The sequence below is a fragment of the Pelodiscus sinensis genome, chromosome 11 (genome assembly GCF_052426305.1).
Source record: "Pelodiscus sinensis isolate ZL-2025 chromosome 11, ASM5242630v1, whole genome shotgun sequence".
NCBI lineage: Eukaryota > Metazoa > Chordata > Testudines > Trionychidae > Pelodiscus > Pelodiscus sinensis.
In genome coordinates, this window is record NC_143062.1 from 37,170,071 (window position 1) to 37,195,695 (window position 25,625).

At 41.9% G+C, this 25,625-nt stretch overlaps 1 protein-coding gene across 11 annotated transcripts in view; it reads right to left on the reverse strand.

Annotated features, from left to right (window-relative positions):
* The window catches only part of LOC102454172 (contactin-4), a 749,532-nt gene that overhangs the window by 4,899 nt on the left and 719,008 nt on the right, over nt 1-25,625 (reverse strand). For 8 of the 11 annotated variants that reach the window (XM_075938683.2, XM_075938684.2, XM_075938672.2 and 5 more), the window contains 9 exons: nt 23,323-23,498; nt 18,949-19,069; nt 11,372-11,530; nt 9,694-9,843; nt 6,859-6,929; nt 3,854-4,088; nt 3,421-3,536; nt 2,391-2,577; nt 1,795-1,907 (listed from right to left, as the gene is read on the reverse strand). In XM_075938683.2, the coding sequence (XP_075794798.2) occupies nt 1,795-1,907; nt 2,391-2,577; nt 3,421-3,536; nt 3,854-4,088; nt 6,859-6,929; nt 9,694-9,843; nt 11,372-11,530; nt 18,949-19,069; nt 23,323-23,498 (1,328 nt within the window). The remainder of the gene's footprint in view (nt 1-1,794; nt 1,908-2,390; nt 2,578-3,420; nt 3,537-3,853; nt 4,089-6,858; nt 6,930-9,693; nt 9,844-11,371; nt 11,531-18,948; nt 19,070-23,322; nt 23,499-25,625) is intronic. The other 3 variants (XM_075938682.2, XM_075938681.2, XM_075938679.2) reach the window with 3 other exon arrangements.

Consider the following 25,625-nt stretch of genomic DNA (forward strand, 5'->3'; position numbering starts at 1 on the left):
ACAAGACATTGGAGAGGGGCAGTGGAAAATGGAGGGAAAGGGGGAGAGAGAGAAAAAAGAAATAGCTGAAAGGATCATCTCCATAATGGTCTGCATATTTACTATTGATCTTTTCCTTCCTTGAGCCACACAGAATTGTCTCTGTTGTTATGGCAGATTTCATAGATGTGTTGGTCTGAACCTGACGGGAGCCTTAGGAAACCACACTTGTGAATTCTTCACTTTGTGCTGATGTGAAACCACTGGGCATTGAGGGATAACTACAGCAGGAGCATGCTGAACGCGGCTCTTGTTGGCATTCTGATATGTGGCCCTGTCATAAAGCCACATGACACTCAGCGGAGGCCCTTGTAATTGGCAGAGCACCTCTGCCTCTCAGCTTGATTAAACTTCATTTTCCCATCAGCTGGAGCAATTTCAGAAGCTCTATAGCACAGCTAGCTCTAGCCATGCTGGTGTTTCAAAAGTGCAATCTAATTTGTGGGTCAGCCCTCAGAAACAGTACTGAACAGGTGCTGCTGTGCTCTTTATTCACTGCTTTGTTAGGAGGAGCAGGGGAGAGCACTTCTACAGGAAGATAAAAAACAAAGGTGATTCTGCTTTGACTTGTAATCAGATGAGCCAGGAATAAATCACCCTTCCATTCCCAGTGCTAACCAGGTACATATGAACATTATTCAAAATCACTGTGATACCTCCCTCCTCCTTCAATCTAGTATTAGGACACCTTAATTTATACCTGATAAATGCAAGGAGCTGAATATGATTTTCCTTAAATTAGAAAGACTCCTAAGCCTCCTTTCTCAATTCTGGGCACCAGAGACATCAAATTCAGCATTATTTTAGTCCTTACTAAGGATCAAACTAAAATAAATCCTTTCGCTTATTTAGAGATGTCAAATCTCTTAGTATAGTGCTTCAGAAAACTGGACTGGCGGTATTTGATACAGCGTCAGAAGCAACTCTACAGAATAAATTGATTCTTTGATTTAACTTCTGTCCTCCTAAGATCTGGAAATTCAACTTATGTATTCAATCCTGTCACAAAATAGGCATATTTCCAGAAAAAAAAGGAAGCAGCAGTTTTGCTCTCTGCATGTAAGTGCAATGATGTGACTATGCAATTGTAACACAACAGAAAAAGAGAACGACAAAAAAAGCCACCCTGTTAGATGTGAGGACTTCTCTTCTACCATTTCAGGCTGACTTTTGGTTTGAATTTTAAACCCAACAATGTGGATTAAAACTTGGCCCAAATGGTTGAGATTTGCCTGGGTTTTGGAATGAATTTTTGAGGGATTATGGAGTTTTGCCCAGGGTAACAGAGTTCTGGTGCAAGAGCACATAATTAGCCCCTGGCCTGTCAGATCCAACTAAAGAGAACAGAGTAGGGCTGATGAAAAGGCCTGAGGATTGTCTCCTGCAGCCTGACGAGCCAGTGACTATATAGACTGGGAAGAAGTAAGACATGGGGGCAGGTGCAGGGAAAGGTCATCCTGAGAGGAAGCTGAAGGTCTCCTAGTTGGCAACTTCTTTTGTCAACTGAGGATTGGGACAGGGCTTAAAAATGGGACTGTTCTAGCCAATACTGGATGTATTTTCACCCTCCTCTTGAATTCTGATTTTATTCTAAACTCAGCTCTGGATTCATGGATAAAGTCATTTTAACCCAAAACTGGATGTGAAAATCCCAGAGGATTTGAATCTGATGAGTTGATCTGATGAGCAGTGTCAAGAGGCAGAAAAGACAGATAAATAACAACACTGAAGTGCCCGGGCTAAGAAGTTACCCACTTTGTATCCTTTCACTTCCGATTCATTATCCAGTGCTTTTACTTGATCCCAGTTCAGTATAATCTTGGAGTCGGATGAATTCCATATGATGTTTCCAGGGGGCTGACTTGGTGCTATATTAAAATATACAAAGTATTATATTGTTAAGTGGCAATGTAAAGGGATTCAGTTCCTTGATGTGACTATGACCAGAAGAGATAGGCACCTTGAATGATGCTGTTTCCTGTACAGCAATGATTTCCGAAGAGTTGTTTAAAAAAAAACCCCGACAAAACAAACCACAACAACCAGTGTTCCCTCTAATCTGGGTGACAACACAGCTACACAGGTGATTAATCAGCTCCACCCAGTCAGAGGTTTGGGGCTCCATGCATGGAGCTAACTGACAGGGTGGGCTGATTAATCACCTGTGAAGCTGTGTTGCCCTGCAGCTTAGAGGGAACACTGACAACAACCCTAAGAAGCTCTTGCAGGAGGAATAGAGCTAGAAGAAGAATCTCATAGCACCTTCAAACTAAGAGAGACTTTGAAATTGCCAGCAAGGAAAGTGCATGTTGGCATCCTGATGTCAGACCATGAGCATAATGGATACTCACGTGGCTTTTTGGTCGTGACATTGACGGTGGCACTGGAGGGTCCCAACCCTGCAGTGTTGTATGCCTTGACAGCTAAATGATATAGTGCATTGCCTTTCAAATTAGTGACTTTTGTAGATGTTCGATTACCAATAGTCCTGATTTTTCTAGCATTTTCTTCCTTATCTTCATGTCTCCAACATCTAACCTGAAAAAAACCACAAGAATATGTACATTTACCTCCTGAACTCAGTGTAATTGAGCCTATCCATGCCTTAATTCTTCATAGTGATGGAACTGCAGCCAGTGAAATCCCGAGACTGATCATGTAAAATTTATCTCTATGGTTAACTTGCCCTTAACTACCGTCAAATGGGCCATTCACCATCCTGGAAGTGAGACTCCTATGAAGACAATGTTCCCTGCTCCACTCTGTAAATGATGCCATTGTCTCAGTCTTACAGAAGACCACACCTGGAAATGCTGATTTCTATTCATAAATGCACAGGCCAGTGCTTCTTACCAGCAGTGGACTCTGAAGTAGAGAAAATGAAACAATTTACAGACCTCAGTTGTCCACACAATGGCACTTACTCACTCACTGCGGACTACTCTGGCCTTCACAAATCCTTAGGGATGCTAGATACCCCTCACTGCAATAGCCTGATACCCATTTTCACCATGGATTATATATATATATTTATTGTACTCAGTGGTGAAAGTAACTTAAAATTTCTTATAGGTACTGTCCTACTGCAATGCAGGACTCTACCAGCTCTTTAAATAGCTCCCTGCTGGCTTTTGCCGCAGATCAGTCAGCTTTTGCCAGAGTTGTGCCCCAGGGTGCACCCACTTACTTTCACCTCTGGCTGTACTTTCAAAAAAGACATTCCAGTGTGCAGGGAAAAAGAGGTGAGCAAGGGCTGCTTTAGTTCATCACCAGCCAGAAGATGCACATGTAAGAAGCAGTGTTTGAGCAACCTTCAATTATATATTGCTATGATCTTCTCATTGAACTGTATTAAGTCTGTTCCAGTCTGATATCACATACCTCATAACCCTGTATTCTTCCTTTACTCTGAGTCTCATGTGGAGAGGCCCAATAAACTTCAATGTCTGAAGCAGAAAGGCTTTTGGCAAAGACATTGGTCGGTGCTCTGGTGGGTTCTGTATGTACAGATGGGAGGAGAAAAAAAAAGGTCTCAATGTATGTTTTATGTTTAATTTTTATGTTTAACTACAAACTCCTCTCATTGGAAGAGAGCTTGGTTACGTTCCCATTAATAGCAAAAGATTTCACTGTGATCAATGTTACTTTAATGACCATCAAAAGAATTGGTTGTGACTCACCATCAATCAGAGCAAGGATTAGATATCCACGGAGGTGTCAATGTGGATATTAAATCCTTCCAAAGACAGTTAGCAGCACACCTCATGCATCAGACAATGCAAGAGAAGGAAGTGCAGCGTGCAACATACTGTACCTTCTTCTGCAGAATAGACAACTGTCACCGGGCTAAAAGAACCTTCCCCTTTATTGTTGTACACTCCCACTTTAACTTCGTAGGGAGTGAATGGCGGCAAGCTCTCATTTCGAAACACATATCTGGAGGCATCAGAAGAGGCTACTACTGTCTGCATCCAGCTTATTGTGCCAAAGGGCCGGAATGCCACCACGTAACCAAAGCCACCTCCGTTCTGTAACTCTTCAGGCACTGTCTATAAAGAAGGCAGATCATACACAGTATAATCAGTGGTGTCAGGTATTGCATGGATTTATTTCTCCATATCACATTCTTCCATTGTTGGTTTGCTCCATTTACAAAATCCCACCCGGAATGGCATACTCAAAACAGAAAACAACTGGAGCTCTACAATATGAGCAGCTAATAATTAGGCCAAAGCACTTAATTGCCAAAAATCTGCAAGGCAGCTCCTCAAAGCCCTATAGAAATTCCCATATAAAACATGCTGAGCTACATTCTACCTCCACACATAACTGCTTACCCATCTTAGGGCTGTCTACAGCAAGGTAATAGCCCCTATTTCTTTAGCCTATTCCAGGTAAATTAAATCTGCAGGGCTGCTCCTGTTTTTCTCCAGTTAATTTCCCATCTGCATATCTAAATTAACATATGGCTCCATTGTTTATATAAACTGACATAAAACATATGTATGTATTATTGAAATTTCTGACTTTATAACTATGTAAAGCATTAGCCTGTGTGCTCTTCTGGCTACACTGTGTGCAGTTTCCAAATTTCTGGTCAAAACTTGTTTTCAGACAAAGAGCATAATGTGATGTATACTAAAAGCTGTAAGGTAGCAGAGAGTGACATGTCCTAAAAGGGATGGAGAAAGGCAGGCAAATCAAGTACCACGTCCTGAAGAAACATGTCTCTTTCAGGTCACTCTTGAACAGCTGCAATTGCCTACACTCATATTTTTAAAGTTAGAAAAGAAACAAAAGAAATAAAAGCCTCAAGTCAATAAAAGCAACCCAACAGAGGATAGGACTGTACTCAGTTATGTGCTTTTAGTCTCACTAAAGCCAACAGGTCTTAAGTGTGTTCTAAATACCAGGGGGACGGGGGAGACGGGAAGGGGGGAATAACTTTGAGTGAGTGTTCCGTAATTAGCATTACATGGATTAAAAAAGAAAACAAAATGACTGTGGGTATGTCTACACTACAGAGTTTTGTCGGAAAAATGGCCATTTTTCTGACAAAATGTGAGTTACGTCCACACTGTAATTGCATTCTTCTGAAAGTAAATAGAAAGAATAGAGGGTTTTTTCCGGCGCTGGAAATCCTCTTTTTACGAGGAAGAAGTCTTTTTGCGAAAGAGCTCTTTCGGAGAAAGGTGTGTGTCAATGGGGAAGAGAGATCTTTTGAAAGAAGAGAAAAGAAGAAAAAGCACAGGTGCCCTGGTGGCCACTCCATACATAGTCATCACAGCTTAAATGTGAGATAGCATCCATTCAGTGTAGACGCTATTTTTCAAAAAAGCAAATTTCTTTTTCAGTGCACTTTTGCAGTGTGGACACACTCTTCCAAAAAAGATTCTTCCAAAAGAAGCCTGCAGTCCAGACATAGCCTGTGTGTTGATTAGAGGCATTTAAAACTAAGGGTATGTCTACACTAGCTCGGTAGTTCGAGCTAGGTAGGCAAATGAGGGCAACCAGAATTGCAAATGAAGCCCAGGATTTAAATATCCCGGGTTTTATTTGCATATTCCCGGGCGCCGCCATTTTTAAATCCCCCTTAGTCCGAACTCTGTGTCCATAGCTACATGTGACACGGAGTAGGTAGTTCGAATTAGAATGAGGAGTAATGGTAGTTCGAATTAGAGATCCTAATTCGAACTACCTACTCCGTGCCGCGGCTACACGCGGCACGGAGTTCGGACTAAGGGGGATTTAAAAATGGTGGCACCCGGAAAGATGCAAATGAAGCCCGGGATATTTAAATCCCGGGATTCATTTGCAACTCCGGTTGCCCTCATTTGCCTACCTACCTCAAACTACCGAGCTAGTGTAGACATACCCTGAGGTACTTACAAAATATGATTCAAAGTCATGGTTGATGTTTTTAACATCTCTAAGACTTAAAAAATATATTGAGATTCAGTGAAACAAATTAGTTCAAGGGAGGATAAAGTTCAATACACTGAGCCACATGTTGAGGACAAAACCATATTTGCAGATTTTTAATAATCTTAAAAAATACCCCTGGTGACTCATAGCTGCCAGGTGCTGAAAAAGAAATATTGAGCATGGGCAGTATCATATCTAGAGATGTTGATGACTAGTTTAACTCACTCCATTGTACCACAATATGAAAATAAGAGCAGACAAAACCACCAATGTTTCACCCACAATTTCCTTCAAGATTTTTTATCTGGGTTTTCGTCTCTAGCCTTTGTGATAGACTGAAATCAACTACTAGTGCAAGTTCTGTATGACGTACCTTTATTAGAGCCACCTCGAGATCATTTACTGTTATTCAGTGAAAATAGCCTGGCGCAAATCAGCCACAACTCATGCAAATCAGCACCTTTCTGAATTTGGTCCTGAGGTGGGGGACAAAAGGATCCACCCCCTGCCCTATCCCATCTGTGTTCTGCATTATCCGTGCTGTTGCGCAGGGTTTATTGTGGAGCTGAGCTCACTACTACACAGTGTATGCTTCCTGCACCGCCCATGTATAGTCAGCTCCACCCCCTTGCACATCAAATATGCATTAGTGCCATTGCTTGGAGAGTCTCCATGGGCATAGAAAAGCAGATCGGGTTTCATTTAATTGAATCCAAGACAGGAACCTTTTCAATAAAGGACCTTTATTGTGCCACAGTCATAGGGGTAAGTCAGCCATAACCCCGTTGGAGAATGAATACACTGGGGTAAAATCAGTCAGCATCAACATCGCACATGTGATGCATCTCTCTTATCGTGTGCATTCTTTCTCTCATTGGTTTATACTTAATTTACCTCCCAGGTAATGACCAGCTCTGACTTGCTCCCTCCGCCTCCACTGACGTTAGCTGGGGTGACTTCAGGAACTGTGTAAAAGAAATATTACAGTGGGTAGCAGTGAAAGCACAAGCAATTAATTTTGAAGCTAGAAGTTTGATTGATTTTTCAGAGAAAGAGGCACAATTAGCAGTGGGACCATGAGCTTGACTATCAAATTGAGCACAGGAAACAGATACCTTTCATATTTTGTAAATGAGACGGACAAAGAACATACTTATAATCCATGTATCTAGGTGCTAACTGCTAGTTTTAAATATTTATATTCCACTAGGGGACTGTGCCCCCTGCTCGCTATGCTCCGGCCCTGGCTCTTCCCCCTGACCCCTGGCCACTGGGGAGGGCCTGGCTCCGAGGCCGGCCTGGCTTTTTGGTCCCCTGCCCCCCGGCAGGCCCTAGCTCTTTGGTCCTCTCCCAACCAGCCCCAGCTCTGCAGCCTCCTGCCGGCCACCGGGAGGAGCTGGGTGAAGCCAGGCTAGGCCTAAGCCGAAGTTGCACCAGGCCCAGCTATCCCCTCAGCCACCGAGAAGGGCCAGGCCAAGGCTGCAGCTCTTCTGTCCCCACGACTAGGGAGGGCCTAAGCCGTCCTAGCTCCTGTCCTTGGTGGTTTGGGTGAGCCTCTTCTGGCAAAACCCGTAGTGTAGACATAGCCATAATGAATAATTCTGGTGATAATTGCCTGAAGCGATACCTCATATCCTGCTTAAAGATTTTACAGAAGTTGCAGTAACTAAGACTGGTTGAAAGGGTTTTTTTTTTTTTTTACAAAAAGCATTTCTGCTGGAAATATTATTTTGTCTCACCCAAATGTTTCATGGAAGCATATTGGTTTCAAGAAGAATTTCAAGACCAATGCACCCCAGAGAAGCCAAAAGCCTAGTGGTGAAGTTTGCCTCCTTGCATTCAGGAGACTCAGGTTCACGTCTTTGTTCTGTCATGTCGGAGGTGAGTGCTCTAGCCACCAGCCTGCTGGCTCTTCTGACATGCACGGATGGCTTTGTCTCTTGTGGGTTTTTTGTGGAAAAAAAATTCTAAAGGTCTCACTTTTTTTCTATATGAGAATGAAAACAAACTGCAATAATATTTTTTGCCAAAGGAACTTATATTTCCTGGTCATCCCTCACCACCATGCCGCCAGAGTCCCCTGAGCTGTTTGAACATGGCACGGCCCAGGACCAAGAAGGCATCAGGATGACTTAAAAGCTACCTTAGACTCTTCTCTGCTTCTGTGCTGCACTTTCTGTAGTCTGCCTCTTGTGCAACACCAACACAGCACACTGCTAGAAGCAATGTGCGGAGTATGGGCAGCTACATATTGCAGTGAAAAGCAAGCTGCCACCACACTGATGTGTCACTACAGGGAAAAGCCCTAGTTGGGGGAGCCTTTTCATAAAGCTGGAGTCTTTCACTGCAGTGGGGAAAGGCTCCAGCCAGTGGTGAGCTGTCAGAGCCTTTCTTTGCTGCCTTCCTCACTATCCAAGCCTTTCCTTGCTAGAGCAGGGGTGGGCAACAAGCTGAATATGGTTTGCCAGGGCTAGCCCTTGGCAGGCCATTGACACTTTATTTACTTGCATGTCTGCAGTTATGGCCTCTGGTAGCTCCTGTTGGCCATAGGTTTCCATTTCTGGCCGATGGGAGCTGCAGGAAGTGGCATAAACCGGGACACTGCTTCCCATAGCTCCTATTGGCCAACAATGGTGATCTGCAGCCAATGCGAGCGGCAAACATCCGTACCTGCAGATGCACAGGTAAATGAAATACTGGCACTCTGCCAAAGGCTAATCCTGGTGAACTGCATCTGACCCATGGGCTACAGCCCTTCTCTGTGATGTTACCCTGTTGGGGGAGGCACTGCTTGGCTGTGTACACTATGGCTATGTCTACATTGCATCCCACTTGCTCAAAAGCCTATGCAAATGAAGTGTGGATTAGCATATTGTCATGCTTCATTGTCATAATTAATTAGGGACCGTTTTTGTGCAAGAGGCTTTTGCACAAAAAGGAGCCATCTACACAGTTCCTTTTTGCACAAGAGGGGGTTTTTGCACAAAAAGGAGCTGTGTAGATGGCTCCTTTTTGCGCAAAAGCCTCTTGCACAAAAATGCCCCTAATTAATTATGCAAATGAAGCATAGCAATATGCTAATCCATACTTCATTTGCATAGGCTTTTGCGCAGAGGGATGCAATGTAGATGTAGCCTGTTATGCAGGGTACATACCTTAAAAGTTCAGTTGTGCCTTTACTCACCAAATCAGGGCCTCAGGATATACTGCTATATACTTCCCTTGCTGGGAGGGTATGGAATGTATGTACTCTATACTCTGCCTAAAGGATTGTTAGGTATAGATATACCCTGAAAGAAGTAGATCAGAAACTCACCTCTGACCTGTAGAAAAAAGTCAGCATCTTGCACTCTACTGTCTAGAGTGTTTCCTCCACACAAATATGGGCTAACACAGGAATTGCTAGACTGGTTCACATCAGTGATCCATCATATCTTCAGAGGAAGCTGAATTAACCTTTAATGCCTCTTCTCAGCTGGGCAACACAGACATGAGGGAAATGGAGGAAGTATTCCTAGTCACTTACTTCTAGAAAGCATGGAGTAAAGCCCATCTTGAGCCTAACTTTTGTATTAATTCTATTCTACTCTATTTATGTGAGTTCTTTGTGAATATTATACCATGAGGCAGAGGAGAAACTAGATAATGAACCTTGTTCCAGGTAACCTATTGCTTATGGTCAAGTACTCTTTTAACAAGACTTTATAGGGCTTCCCTTCTACTACTTACGGGCCTCTTCAGTTCTTCGTTTCTCAGATGGTCTGCTTGGTTCCCCAATCCCAATGAGGTTGGCTGCAACTGCTCGGAATTCATATTCAACCCAAGGGTTTAAGCCCACCACGGTTGCAGTGAACGTCTTGCCATCAATGACATCTGGAACTGAAATATACCCACAGGTTAGGAGACTGAGAATTGTACATTTTGAGCAATTATACTTATTCAGTCATTGATTAACAGTAGTCTCTTAATCCATAGGTGCAGTCTTGAAGCTTTAAAATAATAGATGATCACCTTGAGGGCAGAATGATTACAGACTATAAATCTGGGCCCTTAGTGTGTTTTCCCATTTTGTCAGCTCTTAGTAAGGAGGAAGCAAAACAGGCTGTAAACAAACAATATGCAGACATTAAGGAAATCTATGCTTTAGAAATTGATTTTCATCCACAAAGAAATACCTTGGGATCCTTATAGGGTCTCATTAAAAGGTAACACAACTTAGGCCTGATCTACACAAAGTTTTTTTTACCATGTGATTATTTTTAGGTTTAAGTATTGAGATAAACTAGTACAAACCCTTGTGTGGATGCAGTTATTCAGATGCCCTACAGTATTATAGTTTATTTCCCTTCCCATGCAAGAAGAAGTATACTGGTATAAGCTTATTTATATCAGCATTACTATGTTCACTCTAAAGAGTTGCATAGTTTAAACTATACTGGCTTTACATACACATTGTAGCACTGTAAACTTTTTGCTTACAACAATTGAGACAACTGTTTCAAATTGTAACAAATTCACAACAAATAGCTGAATCAAATTGTAACTTATTCACGACAAGTAGCTGAATCAAATGAACATATTAAAGAATGAGCAAATATATGGTGGAATCTTGTTCTTCCTCCACTGAAAAACTAATTCTGCCAGAAGAGACAGTCCTCCAGATGATGCTGTCTGTCACCCAAAAGATGACATTAAGTACCATTGTTGTCGTCATATTGTACATCTCCAGCACAGCAGATTGAAAGAACAAAACAAAACCTTTCCCCAATAACAAAATGCATAAAAATGGATGCGAAAAACTGGTCGAGTCAGACCACTGCAAGGTTGGCAAACCATACAAAGGATTAAGAAAGATCAAATGTATTGCTGTTAGAGCTTGACAGGGAAGTGGTTTTCCCCTTTGATGAAACTTTTTGAGATTTTGGCCATTTTTCCCATTCCATTTTCCACAGATCCAAAACCTTCTGAAGTTTTTCTGTGAAAAATAAGAGAGACCTACCCTGTAATAAGCAAGGCACTCACCTAGGATGTGGAAGATCCATACAGAAATTCCTTATTCAGACCTGGACCTTTAACCAGCATCTTCTACAAATGACCTAACAACAAGGCTATTCGCAAGCAGGTGGGTGAATCACATGTATCTGTCTGTTTCTCTCTCCTTTACCAAACCTGAGGAATGTTTCCTGACAAGTCTTATTTACACTGGAAAAAAAGTTTCAGTTTCACTGAACTGGCATTTTCAGACAAAGGTTTTGGAGAAAAGTTCCCAACCAGCTATAATCACCATACTGGAGGCACGTGTTGGCTGCATTGATAATTTTAGTCATCCTGTATAGGTGTTTACAGCTTTTATCTGTACAGAATTCTTTCTTGGTCAATTTTAGTTTCTACAGAATGCTGCATGTACCTGTGTTCACTGCTTGCCATCCCACAGAAAATGGTGTCCTTGCTTGAATGACATACATAGTAATGGGGCTGTGATTATCTGCTCCTGGCCTCCAGGATAGCTGAGCTGTAGTGTCAGTGATTTCATCTATTGTCACAGCTTCAGGTGGGCCTGGTGGACCTGTTATAAAATACACACAAAACAGTTCAATTCAACTCATTGAGGTGATCTAATATAGAACATTAAGGAAGGAATGTTCTATTCTTGATTTAAGATTCATGAACAGGAAGCTTAGCCTTAGGATGGGATTAGTCTGTGGTTTTTGCCTCTGGCATCTAGACATAGGAACAGCCCTCGCTGTTTTGCCACTCAGAGGCTGTGTCCAGACTCAGGGTTTTTTTCGAAAAACATAGCCTTTTTTCGAAAAAACTTCACCTGCGTCTAGACTGCAGCCGCGTTCTTTTGAAATTAAATCGAAAGAATGCGGCTTTTCTTTCGACGGTGGTAAACCTCATTTCACGAGGAAGAATGCCTTCTTTCGAAAGTGCTCTTTCGAAAGAAGGCGTTCTTGAATGTAAATAGGGCTTCTTCGAAAGAGAGCATCCAGACTCACTGGGTGCTTCCTTTCGAAAAAGCGGCTTGCTTTTTTGAAAGTTCCGCGTGCAGTCTAGACGCTCTCTTTCGAAAGAGGCTCTTTCGAAAGATACTTTCGAAAGAGCCTCTTTTGAAAGAGGCTTGCAGTCTAGACATAGCCAGAGTGAAAAACTGTTTTTGGTTCATAACTGCTCACAGCAGAGGTGTAGCAAAACAAACAAACAAAACCTCCCTAAATCAAACAAAGAAAATCCCCACAACAGCTACACAATCATCCAATCAGCAGAGCAAAATAAAGGCTGGCCAATCAGAGAAGATCATAAATAAATGGCTAAGCAGAGTGGGGCAAAAGCAGCCAGTCGCAGCAGACAAGAAACACCAAGTGGCACGGTGGTGTTCCCAGGAAGTTGGTGCCCTAGGCAAACATCCAATTTGCCCAGCACTAAAACCAAACCCCACCCAGAGCTGCCAGTGACCTTACTGACAGACCAGCATTGCAGCCCATCAAGACAGTAAAGAGAATTGCTGCAGTTGATGTAGATGCTACAGCAGAGAATTTAATTTAAAAAAACCATAAGAACATGCTTAAAAGCTTTTTAGACAACTTAAACTCATGCTTAAATGTTTTGCAGAACCAGGGTTTTAAAGCAATAGCATATACAGGTTAGTCACCTCACTGTAGAAATAATCCTGTGTAATTAGTTTAGAATGTGCGCAGACCTCTGTGTGAAACAGCAATTACAAGAAAGCATTCAATAGCAATGTCCCCCCCCAAAAAAATTGACCAATAGGACCAAATGTTCAAAAGACGAAACACAAAAGTTTGGTCTCATAATTCCAAGAAGTCAGACTCTTCCTTTCCACTAGCTATTGAAATTGGGGTGGGGAGGGGGAAACTTTGCCTGATAACCACTTGGGTTTCCTTTGGTGATAAAAGAGATAATTCTTCTGCAAATTCAAGCCATGATTTGCATAGGTAGAATGTATGTGTATAGAAAAAGGTCAAAGGCACCAAGCTTCTGATTTCCCTGATTTTGTTCTATGAAGAAGGAAGGCAAGAATACGTTATAAAGACATACCATATTTTCTGGCGTATAAGACGACTTTTTATACTAAAAAACATCCCCCAAAAATCGGGGGTCGTCTTATACGCCGGGTGTAAACATACAGGCAGTCCCTGACTAGCAGGTACGAACAGGGCTTTTCTCGCCCCGGAGGACACGGACTGCAAGACCTCGCGGTCCCGCCGCCCGCGTACTCCGGGGCGAGAAAAGCTGCTCCGCGTCTCCCTGGTCTGCAGACCAGGAAGATGCGGAGCAAAGCCGCGGAGGGGCTCCGTCAGCGGGGCAGCCCAGGCGCACCTGGGCTGCCCCGCTGCCCGAGCCCCTCCGCGGCTTTGCAAAGCCTCGGGGGAAGCCGGCAGTGGGACAGCCCAGACGCGCCGTGGCTGTCCCGCTGCCGGCGTCCTCAGAGGCTTTGCTCCCGGTGTCCCTGGTCTGCTGGAGACGGTCCCCAGCAGACCGGGGCACCGGGAGCAAAGCCGCAGTAGCAGCGGGGTCCCGCGCCTCTGTGGCTTTGCCAGAGCAAAGCCCCAGAGGCGCGGCACCCCGCTGCCGCTGCGGCTTTGCTCCCTGTGTCCCTGGTCTGCTGGGGGTGGGCGCAGCTAGTGCGCCTCCCCCCAGCAGACCAGGCTTTTGCTGTGGATCCTGGGGCAGAGCAGCTGGGGCGCTGCCGGTTGGCCTCTTAAGGGGTGGTAGTCTTATACGGCGAGTATAGGCGAAAACCTATGTTTTAACTAGAAAATTAGGGGGTCGTCTTATACGCCCAGTCGCCTTATACACCAGAAAATACGGTATTTAAAATCTGGTTAAGAAAATGCTTTACTAGAGTTGCTTCAAAAATTTTAAACTTCAATTAAATTTCAAAAATCTAAAATAAAAACAACACACAAGGTTTTATAATACTCTTCCCCCTCTTTCTCCAAATTGTTGCCAGCTGCCAAAGACAAAAACAATTTTTTTTCAAAATTTAGCAGAAATTTACTTACAAGATTTTCCAGCTTTTAAATCTAAATTAATTAGATGTAATTAGGTAGCTCTCCTAGTGCCTTATTCAAATAGCCAATATAATATCATTTTAGATTATCTGCTGTAAGAGTTCCTTCTTTCATAGCCAGCCCAGTCAATTGTCTTACAAATTAGGCAACAACCCCTCTCCAATAACAAACTTTGAAGCAAGGACTGTGACACATTTTACTTTCAAAACTCTGAGAGAATATAATTCTCCTTTGACAAGATGGTCTGAAAACGCCCTAGAAGCTCTTCAACGTTATACTAATTAAATCTACTGAAAACTACAGACATAGCTGTAAAAGGGAGGGAAGAAAAAAATGAAATTAAGATACCAATCTACTATCTCTACAGCAATGTGAGCCTGCCCTAGCTGCCGGCATGAACAGACAAGAGACACTATCTTTACTTGAGAATCAGAATGAGTTGAACTCTAAGCCTGTAATGAGTGGCTTATTTGTTATTTATATAACGGTACAGATATGCTTGTTAAGTATTAGCTTATCATTTTTTCTTGTTTTGTACCCTCTAACATAATTTATTTGAATTTATTTGAATTCTAGGTATGAATAACACATCTTATCTAACCCATATAATTAATTTAACCTAATTTGAAAGGCTATACTATATACTTATTAAAGCTTGCTTTCTTTGCATTTATTAATACACATTTGTGGGATGTATTCCCTTTCCCCAGGCTTATCTCCACAGTACCTTAGTGGCTTTCTTCACAGGAACAATCTTTGTACGCCCCTGTAAGGTGGGGAGATGGGAAGAACAGAACAAAAATCTATCCTTTGTTTCTATTCTCTCACCCCTAACCATAGAATCTGAGGCTATGTCTAGACTATGTAGAATTTTCAAAAGAGGATATGCAATTTCCGCAAAAAATGCTCTTCCTTAAAAAAGGAGGTTTTCGTGGTTTTTTCAAAAAAGGATTTTTTTCCCTGACAAAACCACATCCAGACTACTTTCACTTTCGAAAGATCCTCTTTCGAAAAAAAAAAGGTGCCCTGAGTGTCTTACTTGAAAATTGGTATCTACAATGAAGTCCTTAGTAGATTTCATAGAGTCTCTGACTCATCTCTTTTCTGGGCTCAAACTATGGTTTTTTATTTATTTGTTTGTTATGGGATTTTGTATTTTATTCTTTAGTTTTGGGTGGTGCAGGGAGTTCTCTGTGTGGAAAGTATCATTCTGCATATTATGCAAGGGCAAAATATGAATAGAGTATCATTCTAATGAGAAGGAAATTCATCTAGACAAAGCACAGACCATCTGTGCTTCAAGACCATTGAAGGAGGTCTTGAAAGAGCCAGTATTGTTGCCCATGCAGGGATTACTGTCTTTTTGGAGGTAGCCTCTCCAGGATGAGTACAGACGGGCAGAATGTAGCACAGCTATGACTCTCCCTTTGCTCCTCTGTTACATAAGTATAGATTGCAATCTTCTAATGCAGGGGTGGCCAACCTGTGGCTCTGGAGCCACCTGTGGCTCTTCTGAAGTTAATATGTGGCTCCTTGCTCAGGCACTGACTCCAGGCTGCAGCTCCAGGTACCAAATTTCCAGTGCCCAACTCCTGGCTTCAGCTCCTCCTCCAAGCGTATTGCGCCCTTGCTCTTTCCCTCCCTCACAGAGCCTCCTGAGTGCCACGAAACAGCTGATTGCAGTGGGCAGGAGGTGCAGGGAAGGAAGAGGAGGCACTGATTGGTGGGGCTGTTGGTGGGCAAAAGATGCTGGAGATGGGAGAGGAGGCACCTGATGGGGATTGCTCACAAATTACTATAGCTCTTAGGCAATGTACATTGGTAAACAGTGGCTCCTTCTCAGGCTGGCCACACCTGTTCTAAAGGATGGCTTTCCTTTTCTGGAAGACATATTGATTTTTAATAGCCTTAGGACGTGCAGTTCTTGAACATGGTCCTACAGGTTCCAAGTAGTATCCAGACTGCGGTTCTGGCAGCTCACTGGAATCACTCGAGAAGAGGACTAGTAGAGTTCTAGCTCACTCAGGGCTCTGCCCACAAAAATCTCCCGACTGGGAGAGATGTCTGACACCACAGAGTGTCTTGTATGTACTTCTTAAGCCAGCAGGAAGCCCAGGAAATTATCTGAATGACTAGGTCTATCCCCGGTGAGCTGCCTCTTTGGATCCTTCCTAAACTCATACCATCCGAGCCCTGCCTAATTCCTCTTCATCTGAAATCTTCCTCTTCTCCCGGTTCATAACTCCCTGATGTTTGGTTCTATCCATGACTTACTCTGGCTTTGACCCTTGGCTTGACTCCTGATTGTGACCAGTTTGTCTGACCACCCATAGCCCAATCATCACAAACAGCTCCCTCTGTGTTGGTATGACTCCACATCAACCTTTAGTAAGTAGAGCTGGGCAAATAACTGATTAACCAATTCAGCGGCAGTTCAAGAAAAAAAATTGAGTTTGGATGGAATTGAATCACAGAAACTTTGGTGAATTAAAAAAAAGTCAATTGAATATGAGGGATTTGAACCCACATTCCAGGTCTGTGCCCTAATCCCTGGTTGTCAGGTGGGAAACAACATTGATACCTTTTCCTCCTTCTCTGTTTCAAAATAATTTATGTCCATTTACGAATGGTTACAGGTCAGGCTGAAACTGCATGTTTTTGGTCAAATACACGGTTAGACTGAGAAACTTTGCCCAGCTCTGCTAGTAAGGATCTCTCTCAATATGCCTCGCAGTGGTGCAATAGGTATTATTCAGCCTAATAATGGGTATGGTACAGAGAACATAAGTGACTATTCATAAGGGTCAGTGGCAGAGCCAAAAGTGAAGCTTGGGAGGTGTGGCTCCCAGCCACATACCCTAATGTTTAGACAATATATTTATCTGCCCTTCTGGCATATATAAATCCTTATCAATCAATTACCCACTTTCTGGTTCCTCACCCAACCTGATACTAAAAGTTCCAATTTTTTCCTTGGCCCTTTCTTCCCCTCCACTTACATTTCTTTATTTTTGTAAGGCTGGTACAAAGAGTCACAAAAATATCACTACTTTTCAACTGAGGAGGCAGAATCAACAAGAGTACGTGTAGTCATCGTGGGACCAAAATCTTGCTGGAAAAGTTTCAGACGGGTGTTTTCTGTGGTGGCAAGGTCACACTCTGCTATCATTGTGGTCATTTTGTTGTGAGAATCATGTTCTTGTTGGCTGCTTACAGGGCTGGCTTATAGGAAGTTACCTAACTAATATTCTTATCAGTGTACTGTTTTGAAATGGTTATGCAGAAATGTTTATTTGAAACAATAAGGACAAAAACTATAAAACAGCAGTGTAACTGGAGTACTGAGCTCCCTGGGGATACAGGGTAGCAACTTTCCTTATTAGATAGGGGATGTCAGGCATAGCAATGAATGTGTTTTTGCTTCACACATGCTCTCACAGACAATGACTTGATCTGGCACATACTATTTTATCAACAGCTGTCAACAGCATGTGTTAGTAGATTCATGAGAAAACATGAATGTTACAGTCATTCTTCCTCTAGGTGTAGCTTTTCTCAACTATTTTGCTAATTCAATAAAGAGACATTCAGAGTTTAGGAACAAAAGACCTTAAGTGTTATTTGCTTTCGCTGGGCTCTTTAGAATATGTTTTTGCCTAAGGATGGTGTTGACAAATTCCTTCCTGTAAAATGAAGTATACAATATCATTTAACAACTTCATGGACTACTAATTTAAATAGTTAGTTTAATTTATTGGCATTTAAGTGCTAATCTGAGCATCATCCTCATTAAATGGAGTATACAATCAGAACAGCAACTATATCTTCTATGCCACAAGGGAAGGACTGACAAACCATGGTTGTTTTCTTAAATGGAAAATAATAATTTCTACTCCGCTAGACTCTGACAGCTTGCCTGTGGTTAAGAACTTCAGCATTCACATCCTAAAGCAGTAAATATATTTAAACGCGTAAAATAGAATGTTGATCTCAGGGGTACATTTACGATGGTGAGTTTATGGCCTAATCTTGTATGTTCTAATCTGACAAAATTGACATTGCCAATAGGCGAGGGTTGCAGGGTTTAGCCATACCTACACAGTTCTCTCTTTTTCCTTTTGGAGGGAAATGAAAGTTTGTGGAATACACTGTGAGATAGCAAAAAAAAAGTAAAGCCTTCCATTGGCAGATCAGAATGCTTCTCACACTGCCCAAAATGTTTGTGCCTTACCTTGACCCAGTGGGGTGTAAGTCCGATTTGATCTCAATTGCCATCCCAGTCATAACTGTTTTGCTCAGGCCACCTAACAAAGGCAACTAGTGCAGGTTGCAGGTCTGGGTTTTGGGACAGAGTCCACTCCCATGAGGTATTGAGGTTTGGCGGACGTTGGTAGGAACTGAGAATTGCTCAGCACCTTGCTGAGTAGAATGGGCATGTTAGGGACTGGCTTGGTCTATCCTACCAATTTTTTTCTTCCCACAGAGCAACTGCACAATGAATCCAGGCTATATTCCTACTAGTGACCCAGAATGGAGATTCAATACATTCAAATTAAAGGCCACATTGACCTATTATATAAGAACATTAAGGATTTGATCTCAAAATTCACCATGCTGGTGGCTTTACTAAATCACGATTAACCTGGAGAAGCAGTGAATGACTGACAACGACCAAATGAGTGAATCAACATGAGAGTATTTCACACGCAAAAATAATTCAATACAAAATCCTGTTTCTGCAGGTTATGAAAGTTTTGTGATGATATATACACACACACGGTAGGATTTTTGTGTGCAGTGTTTAGAAACTGTACTGTTGGAGCTTATTTCTTACAATAATGATAACGTGTAAGGATTTGAATGAATTTCTGTGAGACCATGCATTGTACTACTAAGAACAGCAGATAGTGCGAAAAGTAGTTTGCCAACAACAACAAAATTCAAATACCTCTTACAATCAGGTCTGCAGTAGCTGATAGCTTGTCCACAGTTGTTTGCACCATGCAGACGTATTTCCCAGCATGCTTCAGCTGGATGCTTCTGATCATCAAATCACCAGCTGAATCCTGCTGATAAAGTAGGGAAAAGTGGTTACAATTACTTTTTAATGAGCTCTAAACATCATTATCACATGAAGGACACTGTGACTAATGGATTTATTTTACACCGTCTGATGAAAACATTAGTAAGGGAAGCTGTGGCCTATTAAAAATATGTGAACCTGACTTGAAGATAAGAGCAGTAGCATTTCTAAAATTATAATTTCTACAAGGGATGGGGGAGCCTGGGTTTAGGTCAGTGAGATACTTTTACCATTAAAATGATGTGACAAAACTTGTGAGCTGGGTTCTCTGTGGTTCCTTATTTATCTCTCCAGCCATCCAATTTATAGACTTAATTGGCATTCAGATAACTCTGTTCTGCCTACAGGCATTTCATAGGTGAAAATCAACCTAAATTATGAGGCATCTGCAATAGTTTGACAACCTTGTCTTACAGCCAGCATTTTGATTGCCCAACATTTATATTAAAGATCCTGAGAACAGCATTCTCCAAGGAAATCTTGCATAACCTTACATAGGACAATACTAATACATGTCTGATTAACACCTGAAGAGAACTAATTATGTTTACATATGTATATGTATCTCTGTATTTCTATACTTTTCAGCACACACAATGCTTTCAGAACATTAGAAATCTCAATGTAATCTCAATGTGATTATGGCATTTTCATTGAAGAATACTAACCAATTTTGCAATTTTAATTGTGTAGCCCTATCAAGTGCAATTATTAGAAATAGCAGTCACTGTTGTGGTGTACTCTAGAGTGCAGATCTTTGAGTGATATGTTGTATCTCCAGGTTCATTTTCTTCAAGCCCTCCCTCTTGATAACAACAAGGCTCATATATTGCATTTTCTTTTTCATTCTCGACAAATGTAAATGGAGACCATCACTTTGTTTAAAGTCTAGAAGTGACTCTGCCTTTGTGAAATGTCCATAAAAGTCACCTTTGCCCTCCTCCAATTCTAGTGAGTCCGTATTTGATTTCACTGAATGTAAGCAGACAATGGAAAAAATCTTCAGGATGAATGAATGATAAGAAACACTTTTATATTGCAACTAGGTTAGAGAGTAAACCCTCAACAGACCTGCATAAAATGTAGTGGGTTAAACTAAAAATCAGAAATGTGAAAAACAGCACAGAATTTCAAAATGAAAGCAATTTCCACCTGTGTGATGAACATAGCCTATACAATAGCTAATGCTTTTTTGGGGCAATACTTTGTATTTCATTATATTTCATCTTTTCTAGCACAGTCGGGTATATAAGCATGTAATATGATATGGAACATGGAGTTTTACATCGTATGAAATACGGTACTGTGCCTTCACACAACCCACTTATCAGCATTTTTATTCATCTGAGACAGAAGTGGACCCAAACCTTTTATTTTCCATAAACTCCAAGGAATTTTGGTCCTGTGGGCTCAGGTGACTTCAAAAGAAGTCACACATAACTAACCCCTTGCTCGAAAATTTAAGGAGTGAAAAGTTTTCATCTATGTTATCAATTCTTTTTAATCAGAAGAATAATGTGTTGGTTGTGGAGAGAGACTAATGAATCTGTTACAGCTGCTCCCTGAGTTATGAACAAATTACGGACCATAACTTTTGGTCCGTAACTCAAAGTGTTTGTAACTCAGATCCCATAGAGTTACATGGCGACCGCGCTATTCATAAGCGCGGATCGCCGTTCATAACTTGGATCCACATTTACGACTGCTTTGGTCATAAGGGCAGATAGTTGTAAGTGGAGGTGGACGTAACTCAGGGAGCGGCTGTATTCCTATTTTTAAACCTCCATTGTAATGATTTAATCACATACATTTTATAGTACCCAAATGTTTGAGACTTCCATAGATGGTTGCTATTTCAAAAAGGATGAAAATTAAAAACAAAACAAAAAAAACCAAAACAAACAAAAACAAAAACAAAAAACCCAACCGATTACAGATGAAAACCCATGAAACCAGCGAGTGTATTGTTCATATTTCAAAATATTGACAATAATGTCTTCGATTGCCTCAGATGACTGTTAAGAATTTAGATGTTAAGGTGCCTTGGATGATTCAGAGGATCTTTTCACCTCTAGGTCAACAGTTTAATCCTGAATACTGTTGAAACTGACTGGAAGTTATTACCTCAGGATGGTAGTTCATGGGTTTGTGTGTAATGTGGTCTCATTCTTACTGGGAGTGGTTTCACACTATTAAATCCCCTTTCAAATGAGTTACCTATGCCTATAATCTGAGTAAAGAGGCCAAGCATTGATGTGAGTAATGAAATAGAGTCTATTTCTGTCTTGCTCCCTTGTTTTCTTTTCAAAGGCATCTCTAGGACTTTGTACCTAAGTAGTATGGCATTTTTCTTTCCTACAGGCCCCACGAGGAAACCTGCTTGTGAACACTGAAAGGAACACCAAAAGCACCATGAGACTGTCATCTTCATATAGAAGACCTTGACTGCAAAAGAATATTTAAGGCTTGAGACTTTGAGAAATAACTTCCACTTAGTGTCTTTGAAAATTGATATCTATTCACTGCAGCTGGGATCTTCAAACGGGCTCATCCCTAAACAGCACCCAACTTCCATTGAATTTCAATGAGATTTGGATGCATTAACTCTTTGGGTTCCTCTGAAAATGCCAACCTACATCTATTCAGTCAAACCTCAAACATAGTGTCACAGACAAGGTACCACACAGAAAGACTGGCTGACTCATGGTGCTCTTCCTGCTGTACTGTCTGCCATGCAGGGGATCCTTTAAGAGAAAAGAAAATGACCCATTAGTACAATAAAAATGGCCAAAACTTGAACCCATTCAGCTAACTGAGAAAACTCCCACTGATTTCAATTAGGATAAAATTGGGCCCAACCTCCAGAAGTTCTAAAAACAAAATAATACTGTAAGGTTAAGGCCTGGAGGTCTTTTCAGTGAGCTCAATGGCCACAAGGGCATTAGCTCTACAGCTAAGGAGACAGAAGCTTTCTACTGACAGACTGAAGAAGTTTGCAACAAATAGTAGTCAGGCAAACTCCCCTACACTGTCACACTCATTTATCAGGCCTCATTCAGCAGACAAGAGAGGATGGTTCATGCTCTCTGCCCATTTAGCTCTTAGACTGCTAACAAAATGCTAATTAGTGATGATTACAGCGGTTGCTTTCTGACATGCTCCAAACAATTCTAGAAGAAAGTGGACACATTTCACAAAGGCTGCTGGGCAGTAACCAGACAGTAACAACTTCCAGGGCTGCATTTAAATTTCACCTAGAGGTGAAAGTTGTGGGGGTCACTAGTTAAGTGCATTTGAAATGAAACAATGTAATTCATAGGGCAGAGAGAGATTTATGGATGCTTTCCCGAATCCATAATCTATTCTATAATGAGCTACTTTACATTTTGAATGCGACCATAATGGCGAACCTGACTCTTTTATTCAATAACATCTTTTCATGGACAATCTTTCTGTCCTAGGAGTAGCACATTCTTTGAGCATTAAAAATATTTGCATTAGCCAGTGTCACCATTTATATTTCAGATAAACAAAAAAGTATTAAATTGTGTTAATATCAACCAACCATACAGGAAAATTAGATGGTAAAACATTGAAAGAAAACCTGATCCCACAGTCAACAATGTCCATAATACTCTGCAGATTATGTAATTATGGGGGTGAAATACTTACTTTGAAAATGCAAACTGGACACAAGAGTGAATACATATTGATTCATGAAGGTATAGAAACATTCTGACAATGATAAAGGCTAATCAAACAGACTCCAGTGCTCCAGAAAAGTACATTCCCCAAATTCCTTCTACTTTTTATGTGAATACAGATTTTTACAATTGCATTCAATTTATATTTGTTGTTTTAGCATTGAGGAATTTATTCACGTTGGGGAAGATTAAGAAATCTATTCTATGCAAAGGGAACTGCAACTGCCATTATATTGTAGGTCTCGTTAGTCTTTATTTAGCACAAAATATGCCCCCCAAGAATCCATAAAAAAATAGATCTTGAGAAATCTCAGTCATATTGGTCTATATGAATTACTACAAAATGTTTACTGTTTTTCTTAGTAGCCAGTAAAACACAAGAAAATTCTAACTATTATCAGGGATATATCACTACTTTCTCTTTCCCTTTAAGTTTGGTTCTGTATAGACAATCCTTTTCTATGCTCTTTGTGGTCATTAATATGTCTCAGTGTAACGTGAATGGCTTTTGGGAGTGGTTAGTATTAATACTTACCCCTCCAACTCTTTCAAAGTGATCCCCGTCTTTCTCAAAGTCTATCAGGTGTCCATTAAATGACCAAGTAAACATAATATCTAGCGAGTGATCATGAGATACCTGGCAAGGCAGAACAATACTTTCTCCAACAGTGACATCCATGCTGGAAGGTGGCACCACAACCCGTGTTGGATCTGTAAATAATAAAGAGAGAACACACAAGAAAAGAATGAATCCTGTCTCCTTTAGGAATATATAGAGGTCCAGAACTGATTAAAACACAAGGAAGCTTGTGGCAACTCTTTTACTGATGGGTGAACATTTTACAATGTTAGAAGGTTATGGCAAGAACTTTACAGTTAGAAGGATATTAAATGGAACAACTGAACTTATAAGTTTGTAAAACTAGGCTGGTCATTTTGTTGGAACAGGCCCACGAGTCCCCTCTGTTTCACTCAGAGGACTGAGCTCAGTAGAAAATATAACCGGCAAATCTTTCAGGATGTCTGCGTCCTACCATAGACTGGAAGTGTCGGGAGAGGAGTATGAAAATAAAAAGTAATGACCAGGTATGGAAGTGTGTGGGAGGAAGGGGAAGCAAATCTGAAAGGTGCTGCAGGACTAAGGGAGGCTAGTCTCCACCTGTCCTGACATCATGCTGCACGCTGAAAGCAGCCAAGCGCTGGCTTCACACTCCCATTGGCTGGTTCTGATTGGAAGCTGCCCAAGGTAGCACCCCAGCCCTGAACCCCAAACCTCTGCTTTAAGCCCTCCCCCCAAACTCAGAGCCCCCTCCTGCACTCCAAGCATGCCACCTCAGCACCTTCACTACCAGCTTAAGTCCTTCCCCTGCCAATTACCTGTCCCTGCCCAGGGCCCCCTCTCACACCATGAAACCTGCCCCCACCCTAGAGCCCTCACCCCCTCCACCACCCCAATCCCCTACCTCAACTTGCAGCCCCCTCCCACAGTCTGAATCCCTTTGTCACATCACCCAGCTTGGAGCCCCCCTCTTGCATCCCAAATCCTTCATCTCTGACTCCACTCTAGAGCTAGGACCTTCAGCCCAGATTCTCACCCTTCCTGCATCCCAAACCTCTTCCTCAGCCCAGAGAAAGTGAGTGAGGATGCAGGAGAGTGAGCCACCGAGGGAGGGCAAATGTAGTGTCCTGGGGAAGGAACAGGGCTAAAGTATTTGGTTTTGTGTGATTAGAAATTTGGTAAACCTACTTGACACCTAAGCCTTTGCAGTAAAAGTTCCCAGGTTGTCCTTGCTTCTGCCTCTGAGCATGCAAACTGCTGCCTTCCTGTAGGCTCCTGGGAGTTCATCTCATGTCCAGGCCCCAGAGTGATTCACAAACACAGGAAGATTGGTGTCCAGCCATCTAACTCACCTGAAGAGCCCAATCTGATAAGGGTTCAGAGTACACTACATTGGTTCATAAAGACCAGGCAGATTGTTGAAATACCTAGGTTGGCCTCCCACAGTAAGATGATAAAATTATTGTTTAGGAATCTCTGACATGAGGTATCTAATCCAAACGTAAATGTTTAAAATCTGGGTATTTAGGGCCTGATTCAAACCCCACTGAAGTCAACAGGAACAGTCTCACTGATTTTGTTAGGGTTTGGATCGTACTTTCAAACTATAAGGACTTTAGAAGGCAGTTGGACTGTTGTTCTTTTACTAACTACAAAAAACACATCAAGAAATGGAAGACTTGGGTAATATGGATTTCCATAATAAGCAGCAGGAAAATAAGCAGAACACATAAGGAAATATAGTATGGTACCTCACAACTCAGGTATAGTATTACCATGAGCAGTGCCACAACATCTGTACTGACTGCTGTGTTCCATCATAAAGGGTATGTGTTAACTAGAGGTTCAGAGTCTGAGGGTATGTCTACACTACCCCGCTAGTTCGAACTAGCGGGGTAATGTAGGCATACCGCACTTGCAAATGAAGCCCGGGATTTGAATTTCCCGGGCTTCATTTGCATAAGCGGGGAGCCGCCATTTTTAAAACCCCGCTGGTTCGAACCCCGTGCAGCGCGGCTACACGGGGCTCGAACTACATAGTTCGGAATAGGAATCCTAGTCCGAACTACCTAGTTCGAGCCCCGTGTAGCCGCGCTGCACGGGGTTCGAACCAGCGGGGTTTTAAAAATGGCGGCTCCCCGCTTATGCAAATGAAGCCCGGGAAATTCAAATCCCGGGCTTCATTTGCAAGTGCGGTATGCCTACATTACCCTCCTAGTTCGAACTAGGAGGGTAGTGTAGACATACCCTGAGAGATTAAGCATATTGGTCCCCCCTTC